The sequence below is a fragment of the Helicoverpa zea genome, chromosome 16 (assembly GCF_022581195.2).
Source record: "Helicoverpa zea isolate HzStark_Cry1AcR chromosome 16, ilHelZeax1.1, whole genome shotgun sequence".
Classification (NCBI taxonomy): Eukaryota; Metazoa; Arthropoda; class Insecta; order Lepidoptera; family Noctuidae; genus Helicoverpa; species Helicoverpa zea.
This window is the reverse complement of record NC_061467.1, coordinates 6169650-6186054: the sequence shown is the minus strand read 5'-3', so window position 1 is coordinate 6186054 and position 16405 is coordinate 6169650. Positions and strand designations below refer to the sequence as shown.

The 16405-nt window shown below is 38.4% G+C and overlaps 1 protein-coding gene across 13 annotated transcripts in view; it reads left to right on the top strand.

The window, feature by feature from the left end:
* LOC124637880 (fibrosin-1-like protein) overlaps positions 1–16405 on the top strand; it is a 50257-nt gene that overhangs the window by 28403 nt on the left and 5449 nt on the right. For 12 of the 13 annotated variants that reach the window (XM_047174617.1, XM_047174610.1, XM_047174607.1 and 9 more), the window contains 2 exons: positions 14578–14637; positions 14746–16401. In XM_047174617.1, coding sequence (XP_047030573.1) covers positions 14578–14637; positions 14746–16401 — 1716 coding nt within the window. Of the gene's footprint in view, positions 1–9106; positions 9715–14577; positions 14638–14745; positions 16402–16405 lie in introns of those variants that run through there. The other variant, XM_047174618.1, reaches the window with a different exon arrangement.

Here is a 16405-nt window from a genome sequence, read left to right as displayed (position 1 = left end):
TTATCCATTACAACGAGCACAAATAAATCGAAACTTTAATTGAATTCCTCTTTCTAAATATTGAGAAATAAATAAAAGCTAAAAACATTGTTCGTACTTTCGAATTGTGTAGGACAAAGAGGCGCCATCAAAGGGCTGTAATCATCCGTAGGCAGGCGAGTGTTAGCACTCGACGCCGAGGTCGGGATATCTCTCGACGGATCAGCAGCTCACTCGGGATGCACTCTACGATTCCGTTTGTCACTGCACCCGACTGCGGTCTGAGCTCCCGCTCTGATAAACGCATGTCAACGTGCTTTGAGTGCAGAGCGCATTTAACCACTGAAGCCGGATAGAAGCTTACCGAGTACGGTTTAATATGGCGCTATTAATGATATCGCTATGTAAGGCAATACGTTTAGCTTGATCGTTTATTTATATCGACATCTAGTAGTTGATTAGTGGGTTTAGCCAGCTCAATCTACTTGTTGTGGCCAAATGTTCTCTAGATCACAAAGCACCCATGAAATAATCTCGTAAATAGATGAATTAGAACAAGAAATACACCAAGTCAAGAATTCTTATCCCTGAAAAAATTACTTGTTTGTTTGCAATACAAATTGTGTGATGTTTTGGTGCTACGATCAGGTAGTACGGCGCCGAGCACACAATGTGTCATGTTACGCAGATAAGCTGTTCGGCTATTTGCACGTCGTCGTAGTCGTGTGTGCGACCCAGCCGGCCCGGCCGTAATTAGCCGGCCGCAAAGTTCGCCGGAATGTTACACGAACACCCCACGAGCCCACGACTACAACTGTACATAATACTATGTACAGTAGTAGTACTACATACATTATACAAGTCCCTCGGTACCAAGACGCTCTAAATTTGTGGAGTCCAAAGTGTTTGTTTCTAATTGGTCGGAATTGAATCGAATATAAAACAAAGCGTCAAACACCGAGAAAATTCATTTTCAATTTCATGGGTTTTTTTCAAAATTTACTCCTTTATTCAACAAAGAAAATAATTTAACCGTAAAAGTGAAATGAAGTGAATTGAAAATATTGTCATGTAAATAATTGTGAACGCGTTCAAGGATTTCAAAAAGATAACACCTACGGTTTAAGCCATAGGAGTCGTTATTTCCGTCGTAAATAGCTGTAGGTCGTTAGTGGCCCGAGCAACCGGGGAAACAAACATGTTATGCGACGACAATGTGATAAACCGGTAGAATATACCCGGACTTTTACAGTTCCGCGATCATTAACAATTTGCTAACTTTGTGATAGACACAATTTATTTATGAGTCTGGTATCTCGAGGAATTATTATAAAGTAATCTAAGTTAGGAGACGACCCATAGAGACGAGGGGGAAGATAGTTATTTAAATATAATGCCGCAGCGTGTCCGCACCGCTTTACAGATTGCATTACGTCCAAGAGAGACTCATTGAAGTGAGCCGTCGCCCAAGCTTACTGTACTTGCTACGTTAATTACTTATTATGACTCGGAATGCACTTCACATCTCGGTGCCTGGGTACATTATCTGCCTTGATGATTTGCCAACGCGAGCTACTATTGTTTATGTTTTACTAAAGAACGTACTGTAATTGAATTAGATTAATTAGGGGGCTTCGAGATCTTTATGTAGGTAAACTGTTACGCAGCCATAATTGTGAAATTATAAAAAAAATGTACTTAATTGATTTGTTAATATATTTTGTTCGTATAAAAAGTATTTAAGTCAAATATCTTGAATAGCAATAACAGTCATAATTCACTGCCCGTAAAGTAAATAATTTAATTCTTCTAAACCCATAAAAATGGTAAACAGCTTGATAATCTTGTTACAAAGTGCCAAATAGTGTTTATATTGTATTTTACCCCACGTCGCATCATAAATTATTTTCCTTATCGATGCCGACACGCCGTTATCGTCCCCATCTTACTTTTACTCAACTCCCACGCCCACAATCACGACTCGCGACCACCGTTTATAGTAATTTGTCGTCAAAGGCATTAATCCAACACTTTGTTTTCTTTATTGATGCTGATTTATTTATGAAGTTATTTGTTTTGAAAGCTTCTTGTGCATTTCCAATTTCGTGCTATTTAGTAAGTCGTGAAATATTGTAAGATAGGTAACGTCATCATTATTATATGTGAACTCTAAAGTAGCATTCTGCGACGCTTTAGTGTTCGTCGTGTCGGATTATTCCGTCGACCACTTTGTTGTTTTATACTTCGTCTCGACTCTCGAAGCGACTTTATGCATCGCCTCATTGCTCTTCGCCGTTTCGCTTAGTTTCCCCTCTCTATTTTCAACTCACGTTACTACGTAAATTTATTTTGAAACAAGCGATCCGCCAACATCCTTGTACATATTAGGAATAACTTTTAACTATGTGTGTAGCTTCAATACCTATATTGCTGTTTTTAAGATTAGATCATAAATGTTTGAATTAAAATAATTATTAAATGTATCTAACCATTGTATTAGTTAGGATTTAACTAGTAGTGTGTGACAAAAAGCATCCCATGCAAAAATCAAGTAATAGATAACATCGGTTAAATAATTACACGAAAACAAAATACTATTTTTATTAAAACTTGACATAACCAAGGCACCACAATAAAATTGTCGGCGCGCCGTTTACAAACGCTCAGAAACAAACTACATTTTTATACGGAGAGCAAACAAAATGAGTTAGTGGTGCCGTAGAGTCGCTTTTCCCAGTATTTCCAACGAGCGAGCTTGAAAATTCGCTTTAATACCTTTGTTCTACAGGGCTTTACAGCTCTCATGTTTCGCAGAAATATTTTCCGAGCGCAGGTTTGCTTTACCTATGTGTGAATATTCTCTAATCCATTTTGCCTCTTTAAATATTTAGGTATCAACGAAAAATAATATATTTTATACATTTTTTATGAGTGCTAGTAGTATTGCTACGGTCTTTAAATAAATATATGCATAAATGATTCAGTTCTGAATTTCAAGAGGGTACTTTTATATGTCAGTATTTATTGATTCCTAAAAATTATGTTACAAATAAATAAGGTATTCTATTAATCATACTGAAACATTAATGCCATCAACATATTCGTTTATGTATTGTATACTAATTTTTATTTGTACATAATAGGAACACAATATTTCCCAGCAAACGAGATAAAAGCACAACAATTGACAAATCAGTTTGTTAAGTGTTTAAGGTATGATCGCTCCCATTGCGGAATTAAATAAAATGATAGAACCTCCCGGTTGAGTTTATTCATTACAACCCACGACGGGTGGGCGGTGGGGGCTTCCACCCTCACTCCACTCGTTTTATGGATATAACCTCGACAAAATACCCCTAAAATTGCACTGTTTTTATTATGTTCTCTCTTTATCTCTTTTGGTTTGTTGCTCCTTTTTACGACGTTATTATTTTATTAAGGAATAAAGCAAATAATAGAGTCAACCGTGATTAACTACTACATACCTAGCCTATCGAATTTTATTTTAGTGCTGCAAAAAGTAAATTCATTCTTTTTATACATTCAATGTCATAGGTACCAATGGCAGTCGGGTACTTTGACACAAACATAAATTCATGAAGATATTATTATGGACAAGGTAATGAAGCTTAATACGATAGATTTATATCTACATTATATTTTTTTCCAACAAGATATTTTAATCTCTTGTTAGATAAAGAACAAAATAATTTTGTCGTATAATCATTGGTAAAACTGTCAAGTAAAGAGTAGTGATGACACATTGAAATATCTGATGTGATTTTTCTGTATCATTAAATAGAAACATTGTTTAGATGCCAAATAGTTTGCGAGAGCGATAAAACAAAGCGGCTGGCAAACGACCAAGTCGCGCAAAGCGACACGAGTGGATGGGAGCGCGATTTGCAACGCGAACACTGGTTACTAGCGTCGTGGAGCCATGTCGCCTCATGCCTCGCGCGCCGTGCTTAGCACAGATTTGCACGGATACATTTTAAATGGAGCCGCCAGATCGCAATTACACTCCCTTTGAGCTTGCGGAATGCGTTATGTATGACATTCAATTCAATTTGGCGCACAAAGCCCGCGTCGAAATACTCTTTCTCTTTGACCGAATCCTCTTATGCAACAACGCTTTGTTGGCGAAATAGCTCCAAGTTAACAGCCTACGTTTTCATGATATTTGAAAATCTGTCTGAGTGCACTGTGTAAAATGTGCTGCCGTATTCGTTTTGTTTGTATACTTTTTTATATGAATTGCTCTGTTTTTGCATTATTTAGAGATTAGGTGCTACTCTAAACTTTGTTGGCATGTGCTATGTCTGAGGAATGTCGAACGTGTCCACCTGGGTCCGTAGGCGTGCACGTATCACCGCCTCCCTTTGATGTAAAGAATACACACATGCTTCGTGTCAGACTTGTGATAAATAAACAAAACAAATTCAAACATTGCAATGCAATCAACCTACATAAAGTAATACCGCTAATTGTTGTCTCGTGCATATGTGGCATACCTGTCTTCAGTATGGGCGTTAATAAATGATAACAGGTTTATTAATTTCGAGGAGTTCCCTTACATAATTTATTATTTCCGAACGACCTAAAATATACTTCTCAAGCACCATTATCAATGCAGTTCTTCGTGTTCCAATTAAACTAACTGTACTTTGAGAAATTAAGTGTACATTTCATAAACAGAAGTAAAAATATTAATACATGATGGTATGTAAATTTAATATGGTAGGGTTAAGTCGTTGTTAATTAATTTAAGCCGAGCGAGGTGAGGCTCGATTAGCGGAATAAATTGGGCTTGCGGCGGGCACAATCCCGGGCGCAGTAAACAGCGCCGACAACAAAGGCAACTCGGCAGCCGCCCCTGTGCGGGAAAGGCGAGCTTAATGCTTACTCATTATTTATTCACATCTATAACGAGATTGTCAGTGCTCCCTGTCTCCGCCCGCTCCTCTACAGCTGCCCCGCTTATTTTATTTCTACTTGTAAACTCGTCTTTGCCGTATTATTTACTCTCACTCATACTCAAATAAATTTCCTTTGCGCTCGACTTACAAAGTTATTACAGTTTTTCTCAAAGTTACGATCAAATACATTTGTGTGCTAAAAATGTTTTGCTTGTTATTCATTTTAGAGCTTATTTTCGTACGTTATTGGTTGTATTTTCTGTTGAATCACTTTAACCCAAAAGAATATAAAGTGATGTTTTTCAAACACTTAGGTTTGAAAAACATTAAAATCTTGATTTTTGAAGCTAGTTTAAGATTATTTTATTCACGCAAGAAATATTAAATGTATTTGGTCATCTATTTGTGATAATTTCAGAGTATCTTGTGGTACATAGAAAACGTAGTTATTTCTCAGATAAAAATAGTTTGTACGAGTATGTATAGCACGCAAATGAGTATCTAAAGTAGGTTTCCATTAGTGGAGAATGTAAAGAATTAGGTGATTTAGTTTCTAACATTAGTACTCTATTAAATACAATATTTGTACGAGATACTTAGAATATATTGTTTGTAGATTTTGCAGCACTTATTTATGCAAAATCTCAAATCTGAATCTGATCTGATCAAATATTCAAAATCTGAAGTGTTAATATTAGAGATTTAAACTCAATCGTTAAAGAATAACAAATATGTAACAAGAATTCTACAACATACGCCTTATTTGATATGAATTACATTTGCGAACTCGAAAAAGTAATATTACACTAAGTTTTATTCAAAAGATATGAAAAGCGGCGAAGCACTTGCAAACAGCTAGATAATGCCGTCAGATACTCAACGTGGTCGTTGAAAATTTTATGTCGCCTCTTGCTGCATTCTCCACTGCAACCCCCACCCCGCATCTGTAATTCTACACCCTCTTCAACGCTCTTGCTATCGGTACATGCGTTAGCTATATTTTGTTCATTCACTATTTTAATTGCTATTAGTAAATCAGTAGTGGTATATACAGGTACTCGCAGATCGTTTTAAAAAACACGATTCAGTACAAAATGTTCCTTCTAAAACCAGAACAACAATGATTAGACAGAAGTTATATTTTTCTGTCTTATTTTAATATTCATTACATTACCGTTTATCGGTGAGACATTTTGTAATCTGATTTAATCTAACATGAAAGTATCATGTCGTTCTCATTCTCATCACTATTCCGATAGAGCAGATAGAAGTCACATTTGTATGTCTTGAGCAGTACTTTGCATTCGCTTTGTTGTGTGTGTCCTCGTCAGAAGCACTTTCAAATTTTTGCCGACGCTTTCTCTTTTACGATACTCAACAGTTTTGCTAACAACAATTTCTAAATGAATTGTAGAGATTTGGCAACCTTACTAAATACATATTTCCACCGCTCACAAACGTATTTTAAGCAAACATTTATGGAGCGAGGGTACGATACAAAAACGCAATCCAACAATACGTTTACCGCAAATTGAATGAGGCTCGAAATAAATCCTGCGGTCGTTGTCTGACTCCCAATACCAGTACCTCCCGTTCGTATCTCTCACCCTTGTTTGTCGTTGTTGGGGTTTCATCCAACAAATACAAATATCCATATGCTTGTGTATACAGATCAAGTTCAATTTTGATCCGTCCAGGTTTCTTTTCAGACTTCCGTATTTTACAACTTTTCATAAAAATTGTTTAATTCCTTACAAAATTATGAGTTGAGAAACGCGGCTTGATCATTATCGACAGCCCATTTTCTCTCCTTCGTTTAGGACCCAACTAAATAGGGGTCCCCAAAGTTCAAGCATCGTAAACCAAGCACTCCAGTGTATCGTAAGTGTTAATTACTTTTGTCACCCCGCAACTGGGCGGTTAACAAATCTTGTCGTTATGTAATTCTACCGCTGAGAACTGTAATTTACATCGACTGACGCAACATTGTTTGGATAATAAATTATTATGCCTTGAAGCGTTCTTAACGGGCGGCTAAATCGATAAGCGTCGTTTTTATTGCACCATTAACGAGCAGTCCGAGGGGCGAACTGATTTCAATCTGCGTAATCAATGCTGTATCGCACTAAACGAAAACTAATTGGTGCCAGTATTAGTAAATGCCCGGTCTTACGTACCCATCGCAAGTGTGTAATTACTGCGCCCATTAAGCAGATAGAAATAATTGTATCGTTTAGTTATTTCATTTACTTTCACAACAAATCAATAAACGTTCAAACCCGTGATTCTACGAACAGAATTTCATTTAAATCATAAATGTGTCAATTACTCAAAAAACTGATTTTATTAAAAAAAAAACCTTTTGAATTCTGCTACTGAAATGTATATTTTTTAGGTTTCAAAAAAATCTTCTCGTTTTTATTGCTGCCGAAAGTGGGAAAACGAGAGGAAAAAATAAACATCACGGCTGTCGCTCGCGAGCGAATTTCCGGCTCACTGCCGTTCGGGACGTTTCAATTTTACAAAATATAAACTTTTGCCCTCTGGCTCGTAACAATCGGTTCAGTTCAATTTATCATGTGAAATTGAATGTAATCTAAGTTTTGTTATGATCGTATGAAATGTAGTTTTGCGGTGCAACAAAATGTAATGCATAAAACATTTAGAAGTACATCTGTATCGATATGCAATGTTGTGTATCGGTTAATTGTTTACGTAATTAATACGTTAAGTATTTATTTTATTAAAGCCAAGAAGAATTACATTGTATTCCAGCCTAACCAAATGCCTGTACAAAATGTCTTTTGTTCTTTTTCGTCACTATTTACACAAAGAGATTCGGTCATATCATTTTAATTTCCCCTCGGTATTATACGTTAATATTTTACGTGAGATCATAATTCCCCGCAATAATAATAATCTGTTCCTCTCGTTGGGGAAACTTACAAAATGTTTTTTTATTATATATTTGTAGATTATTCTTCAGAGACGGTTACTGTAGACAAGTCGTGATTTATTTCTGTTATCCCTGCCGCTTTTACTGTTTCGCTGTTTCCTTATAAATTAAGAGACCTTTTATACTTTTTTGTTGTAGAATAAATGATAAAATTTTTATTTCGTATTTACTTAATAGGAAAGATAGATCTTCTATGAATCTGAGGATACACATAATTACATGTGAACTAAGCCATGTTCAATAGTTTTTTGATGGTTTTGTGACTTATTTCGTTAATATTAAAGTATGTTTAAAAACAAAAGCCACGATTGCATAAAGAATCTGTACTGTACTGAGGAACTGAAAAGGCAGAAACAAGCATGTGTTTAATAGAATAGTATGAGATTGTACAACTTACTTTGTTCTGGCTTTCGCTTCCTGGCAATCGGGTAATTAGATTTGCCAGACAAACCACAGTAGAACATACATTAAGAGTAATATAAAATTTATTAATATTCAGTTAGTCGAGTTGATTATGTGTACCCTACAACGACCGCATTAATCGCAGTCGTAAAGCAATAAGTTATAAAACGAATATAAATAAATCGGTTTACGGCCGTTTTACTGCTTTTCGCGAATGTGTTATTGCTTCGAACGGACGCTATGCGTTTCACAGTATACACGTACGTACCTAGGTAATAAAAACCCGAACTATTGTTTAAACATACGTACTATGAAAGCTAGGAAAATGCTTTTTCTTCTATGTAGGATATCAGTGAACAGCGACCTGACCCCAATACCTTCTCAACTTCATCTGCTGAGGTTCTTGCAATTTAGCGTCTACAATTCTTTTGTCAGCTTCGCTGCAGATCCGCCTTGATGAGGGGTTTTATGGTAGAAGAACCAAAATGATAGATGAGACATTTGTTTTATGCGCAATAATAACGAAAGTCCCGTTAATCAACTTTCCAAAAACAGTATGTAAAAATTCCTGATTATTATTATTAATTTAAAAAGAAAATCAAACATACTTTTTTTCTATTAGCAGAAGAAGCAGCTGTAATATCTCAAAATTTGAAATTAAATTATCTACATCTAAAATTAATTCTGTTATGTTTCTTTTGACATATTTCTCGGTTCTCCCACGTATATTGGTATCTGTCGGCATTTTACATGTGTAACAAGAAATATTCAACGAAACGGTATGATGGGCGGGCGGCGGGCGGCGCGTGCGCGAGGCGCGGGGCGCGGGTTACAGCGGCCGACGACCGGCTGCGGGCCGCGCCGCACTCTCGCCCCGGACGTCGGCCGTACTGTTCGTTATTACTCGATGATCTTCTTCTTTGTCTCGCACACGATCGCGATACATCGTTATTTTTATTCCGAACTGACATCTAGACCCGGCTTGGATTCCTATCGAACTCTGGATTTCAGTGCTAACGGATTGCAGTGACACTAGTGGATATGTCTTTTTATTAACGGATTTGTTTTTATGCCAAGTGCACTAACAAAGTTTACTGTCACTAATTAACATAAATAGTGTCTATGGGATAGTATGACTTATATGTGAAAACTGTGAAAAGTGATAATTTAATGATAGGCATGAATGTTTACATTAAATGGTGTACGTTTTATGAAAACTGAGGTATCCCATTTCAATAACAGTCAAACACAGTTACCATAGTGAGGATCAAAGATTCGCCTAAGAACAATGCAGAAGGCAGCAGCAAAAAGGAAAGCAAGAAAAAAAACAACAAACAAAAGACGGAAGGAAGTGGTTCGGTGACAGGGAATAAGGTCGAAAAGACTGCGTCTGCTGCTGTAAAGGTGGACAAGGAAGCCAAAAGACCATCGCCAACCAAAGATGTCCCAGAACAACAGGTAAAGCGTGAGGATATCATGTCCACACAGATTAAGGAAAATGTAAACAAATCGACTCAATCAATTGATGATACTGATACTGCTCTCTGAAGCTAATTCAGATGAACAACACAGAAAAGCGTATTTTAATTCCTTGTGAAGAACATGCATATTTTATCGTAATGCCTTACGTGACCGGCATCGTTAACATTTACCCCACTTTGGCGAGATTAACTTGAACAATGGAAACAACCTGCTATAGAATTCATATTTAATTTACACATATTCGCATTGAAAAACTAATGGAATGGTTATTGCACTTGGTCACGAACCATCGAAACGCAAACTCTACATGAATAGTTTTACTGGTGTTAGTAACTTTTGTTAGTAGTAGCTTTACAATTCCGGTCAAATGTTTATGGCACTACGAACGACGTAATTATAGTTGCCACTTGCCAATCAGCTGACTGGCCTATAACAAGTTTGATTTCATAACTATTAATAGATTTAATTGATAAGCTGTCCAACTAGGTTATTTATTTACAACTTTTATTGTTACATTTGCTATCGACGTATCGAGAGTATTGTATAATTATTTTTATGAAACAAAGGGATTTTTATAACTCAGTTTTATCGATTGAGTCTGTATTTTTGTAATTAAAGTCAAATGCCAATTTTATCATGTATTAACGATTTAATAATTGGTATGTGCTATCCTAATAAAATGGTAAGTATTAATTGGCTATTAATGTCACCATGAATCTAAATAAGTTCAGACTAAAGTATGACTGTTTGTTAAGAGTGGGTCACAAGCAACTCGATTTTTGATATGATGAATACAATGATTGCTGAGTGACCACCAACGACAGGCGTATTTTTATCAAAGACGTGGTCTGTTTAATCCGTCTTGTTAAACTAACAAATTAAACTAAAACATTTTTACGAAAATAAATTGAATACATAATTAACTAGACTATTTATGAACCTACTACGAATTTAATAATGATCGCGTCGTTGATTCACAAAATTACGGCCAATTACAAGACTAAAAACAACTACACTGCGTAAATATACTGATTATAATTACAAATAATCTGTGCTAAGAACCAGACTTCCATATTTATATAGCCATTACTGCGATGCGTTTTTATCCATATATCATGAAAATGATATAAATGTTTGAAATGTTAGTATAGTAACGATTTTAAGCCGCTAAAATAGCTTACAATAAAACAGTCACACGCCAATAAAAAATGAAATATATTTCTAATAGAACATTAAATAAAACTGTATCTACAATCGTGGTCATAAATATATCTATCTCTTTATTATGCATTAAATGTCACTGAGAACAAAAATTGGTATGCAGCATTAAATTCAGGTCATGAACAAACAACTCTTCGCTATTATATGCGAGAAGAATATTTAGTGACAATTCGTTTTCGACTTACTTTAGGTTGCATGATTATACACGAATGCCGAAATCAGTTGAGTAACTATTCATCTTAAAATTGATTGCGTTTTAAAAACCAGAACTGAAATCATAACAGATAATCCGCCACAGAGTGAATATAACAGCATAGAGTATATTTTAGATTTCAAAGCTTCACCACAACTCAAATGTAATTTCAATTCAATAGTTTTCAATATTCTCTTTATTTCACCTATCATAGTATCCATCTACATTACCCTTACAAGATTGCAAAGGGGGGCCACGGCTCGGTATGACTGAACTTTGCTTAGAGAGACTTGAATTTTAAGTCCCACCATCCTATTAAAAGTTTGTGAAAGTATTAGAATTCGGAATGAGGGGCGAAAAGCTATCACGCCATTTTTTCCGACTCCCCGTTTCCTACGATGAGGAGGCGGGGAAAACGGCCCCGAGGCTGGGATCGCCAGATTATACTTCGCTGTTTTGAATTCCGAATACGAATTAATTAATTCAGAATCGTAAAGTTCATTCATATTATAAGTTATTATTATAAAGACTTGTGTGGGTGTGTAACGTTCAAACGTTTGTGTTCGCTTATTTTATTTTTATTACTTTGAGTTAATTGCTTTTACGACTCGACTAATGGAATTTGATAATAGAAAAAATAAACTAATTTCAAAACAATTCAGCAAGCCAAACAAATAACTTCAAATTTTAGTTTGTGTAAATAGCTTTAGTTTTATTTTGACAACGTTGACTAATGCGCTCGTTATTTTTATGGCTGATTTATTTAGAGTCGCGTGTATTTCTCTTTGGAGGTGGGCTCAACGGAACTATTATTACTTGACGACACGACATCAGTCATCGCGCTAATCGTGCTGAATTATTATTATCTTTTATGTAACATAGTTTTGACAGCCAGCCAACGTTTCTCACTGTTGATGGACAGCCCCTATTTTCCAACACAATTTGAGGTTAAAAGGAGTTACTGATAAATAATCATAATAGCCTGTTCAGGAATTTCAGGTTTTAAATAAAATAGAAGTAGGTACTTTCAGAGTCAATTACACATACATAAGTGGTGGTCATTAATAGCGTCAAGTGTAATGTGACAAAACGGTATGTGGTATAAATGTTTTAATAGGCTGGCGGTGCTTTTGAATGTCTTGATTGTAGAGGCCGGACGCCGCGCCGCCGCCGCGGGCCGGGTGCCGGCTGGCGGCACGGCGCTCGCCGCCCGCCTGGCACGCGCGGCCCATACTTGATTTATCACTCCATTGTTGCGGAGCGACGACCCACCCCCACCGGATAAGGCTAAACATTCAATTGCCGGAACGCACCCGAAACGATTTGTTCCCCCCGGACTATCGATTGACTATTTTTTCCGGATGGACCATTATTAATACTTAAACGGGTCCGAAGAAAGTTAACGAATGAAGTTATTGGCAAGAAGTTTATCTTTAAAAGAAAGATTATAATATTTTAATAATATGTCTTAAAATGCATAAACTTCTACTTCAATGTTTAATAGCCATGTTGAATGCCGACAGGCAACTATTGTTTAATGTAAGTAATAAAAATAAAAATGCGCATAATAGAAAATGAAATCAACTGCGGCAAATCAGATTTAAGAGACAATGCTACTTAAATTGTGTCCATCGTAAAAGGCGCGGTTAGCCAGCTAGTTTTATTGAGTCGTTCTCGGCGCTAGCTCGTAAATATCACTGGGTAATTACTTTCCATTCCCTTTAAATACTTGAAACCCGCGTCGTAAAATAAATAAAGTTTTATTATTTCAGAAATTGTTAGCATTTATTAAGCTTTGTTTAAACTATTATTATTGTAATTGAGTGAACTCCTCGTGTCACAATGCTTGAGGCTTAAGTTTTATTACAGATTAACTACAATGGAAAAAGTTGGTTATTATTTGCTAAGAGCGGTTTTTGATAATCAACAAGTTGGTACTGTGTGTGTTTATTAAAAAGGACTTTCAATTCGGGTATCAAAAAATTAAATATGTACAAAAAATATATGTTAAGAAAGCATTTGTCCTTAAAAACTCATTTAAGGTAAAATTTCGCATCCGAGTTATATCCTCTATCGTGATTCGAAAAACCTTTATTTTTGAAAGGAAAATAGAACAATCAAAGGCTTGCTCTCATGTTTATTTTTTATTTTTTACGGCATGAAAAAACGGAAGCCCTATAAAATATCGATCTTCGTTGTGTTTCTTCAATGGTGTCTTTTTTCAGAGTCGATTGCTACTCCAAACATTTCCCTTCGTAGCTTTGTTAGCATGGTAACGACGTCAGTTTACAATGGGAGTGGGTGGGAACAGAAGCTATTTATGTTACCTATTTAAGTAATACAAATACACTCCAAAAAATATACCGTTTTTATAATCAAATCACGTCCACATTCATGAATTAGTAAGTAACACTGGGTATGCACTTACGATTTTTGTTTGTCATAGATACCCATACGGTCGGCTCGTTTTACTTATAATTCTCATTAGCATGTCTTTGTGGCAGACGTGATTTCATCTTCATCTAATGAATACAAAAAACCCGAAGGCGGTTATTGTGTTAGGTTTGAACAATAGGCTTCGTAGTGTGAATACTAATCACGTCGGGACATATAGACAGAGCAACGCTGTCGCCGCACCTCGCCTCGTTTCGTGTCCCGCACTAACCACGATCACTAGATACGCCACACTAGCCAACAGCATCTTTGAAATACATGGAAAAATACGCAACTAATGAGCATCATTATTAAAATACGTTTCGTTCTGATTAATCGCATCTAGAGTGGACATATCAAACAGATAACTTCACTTGCTTGAACGTCGTACAAACTTAATAAACCAGAATTATTTATTGAGTTTCCAGTTTACATAATAACGTTTATGAAAATGATCATTCAAGATTTAACCAATGTTGAATAAAGTTTAAGTGAGCAATCAAGCAATCGCTATTGTATTAGCTCATCAAAGCGCGCGTCGTCGCGTCCTGTTGCAAATTGACGGCTTAGCATTTACATTGTAACGGACAGCTGTCGTCAGAGGCCACTTCTTATAATTTATTAACGACGTGTAAACATGCGTGTCCGACACTACGAGTAAACGCCCTTTGACCACTCGCGGTAATCTTACGTTACTGTAACTAACTACTGTTATAACTTTTAATTTACTTTAATAGACGGCTCATTAAAAGTTTCGAATTATGCTCCTTAAAATTAAGTTATTAATTAGTTAAGTAAATTATTTAATTAAAAGATATTCTATATTCTAAATATCCATATAGCACAGACATAACTTAGCAGAATTTACGATACCCACAGAAATTATGGAACATTAAAAAAAAAATCTTTCAGTCCCGGTGAACTGATCTTTAGTTACACGCCAAGATAAAGTATTAATTGCACCTTTTAAAAAATGTTTTTTATTGTTTCAGGCGAGTCCCGAAAATAGCAGAAATGCTTCTCCACGGTACCACGATGCATCAATGGAAGATGTAAGACTTGTTTTTATTTACATTTTCATTAATAAGAGTCAGAAACAAATAAAATGCTTACGTAAACAAAGACGAGAGCCGAAAATACCTTCAATATGTAATTTTCAGGCATCGGACGCAGGCTCTCTGTTCCGAGTGGCGGGCGCGGCAGCTACAGCGGGGGGCGCCAAGAACGAGCTGGTTGCTCGGGGCGGCAGTGGCGGTGCGCTCGCTCTGTCCCGCGCGCCGGTGGGTGGCAGCGCGAGCCCCGCGCCGGCGCCGCTGCCGCAGCCTGCGCCCTCACCCGCGCCGGCCGCCCTACCGCCGCCCGCGCTGCCGCCGCCGCCCTTCCGCGCCGACACACCACACCGGCCCAACGGCGCGCACATTCCTGCTCTCGATGGTCACGCCGCCACGCAAATCCCGGCGCGGCCAGTCGGCGCCGCCGGACCCGACACGCCCGAGCGCCCCGCTAGCAACAGCAAGTTGCAACCAGGCGCGAGAGCCTCCGCAGACAGTCCTACCCCTGCACCTCCCGCTCCCCCCGCACCCTCTCCTCTATTCCCTTCGCATACCGCCTACCAATCTCAGTCCCAATCGCATGCTGCCGCCGCGTTACCAGACTTCCGGCATACGAACCATGAAACGCGAACCGAGCCTCCAGAGCAGCCTCCGGCGCCCCTGGACCTGCACACACATCACACGGCGCACCACACGCCGCGGCCGCCGCACCTCGCGCCCAGCCCGGCCCAGGCGCCGCATCCTAGTCTCCAGAGCCGCGTGCCGCACTCGCAGGCGCATCCAGTGATGCCTGGCCATGACGTTCGAAATCAACCGGTCGCAGCTCAGACACATCCCTCCGTTCCTACCTCGTTTTCGAACCGCGTCAATGGTGTACCGCAAAGCGTAGCACCACATTCGACGCCTTCTTCAATTCCGAGCTGTCTTCCGAGTCAAACTCTCACAGGACGGTCGGTCTCTCCGGCCGCGCCGACCTCTCGCCCCTACCCCACCCCGTCCATCGGGTCTAGTCATGTAAACTCCAGTATAAGTTCCAGTATTCACGGTCACTCAATAGCTTACCAGAGTCAGTCGAGTTTACAGAAACATTCCGTTCAGCCTGTGTATGCGAACAGACCGTCTCATCTCGCACCCTTCAGCATATCTAACCACATTTCATCCAGTCACATTCAGTCTTCTTCAGCGAATCAACCTCCAATCCCCCCGCATATGAGCCATCCGATGAACAGTCATTCCGCTACTAGCCTTTCGAGTCACCTCCCTGTAGTTAACCCCAGTTCCTTATCGACGTCCACACCAAACCATATTGTTCCCCCATCTACTTTAGCGTCTATCACAAGTACCACGATGTCTTCTTTCACCCCCAGCCTTAAGTCACACCCGGGTGTCAATTTACCACCCCAACCGACCTCTGTCGCCACACCCGTATCTTCTCACTTACCAAGCAGCCACGTGGATTCATTACCCACGTCCAGTTGTACACCGACAAACTTAACACCAGTGTTGACGAATACCAGCAGCAACAACCATCCTCTGGTGCCTCCCGTGGTGGACTCGAGGCAACCTCCAATATCATCATGCGAGCTGCCTGCGCGTACTGAGAGTCCGATCGTCTCCTCAACCCTAGCTTCCAATAGTTATCCGCCTCCTGCAGTATATTCAGGATCTTCGTATCCGGCGTTGTACACGCCATATGCCGCCACAATGCAACACAGTCCTTACCTACCGCCCGCTGCTGCTTCGCCGCGGAACTCAGCTGACACGGTAT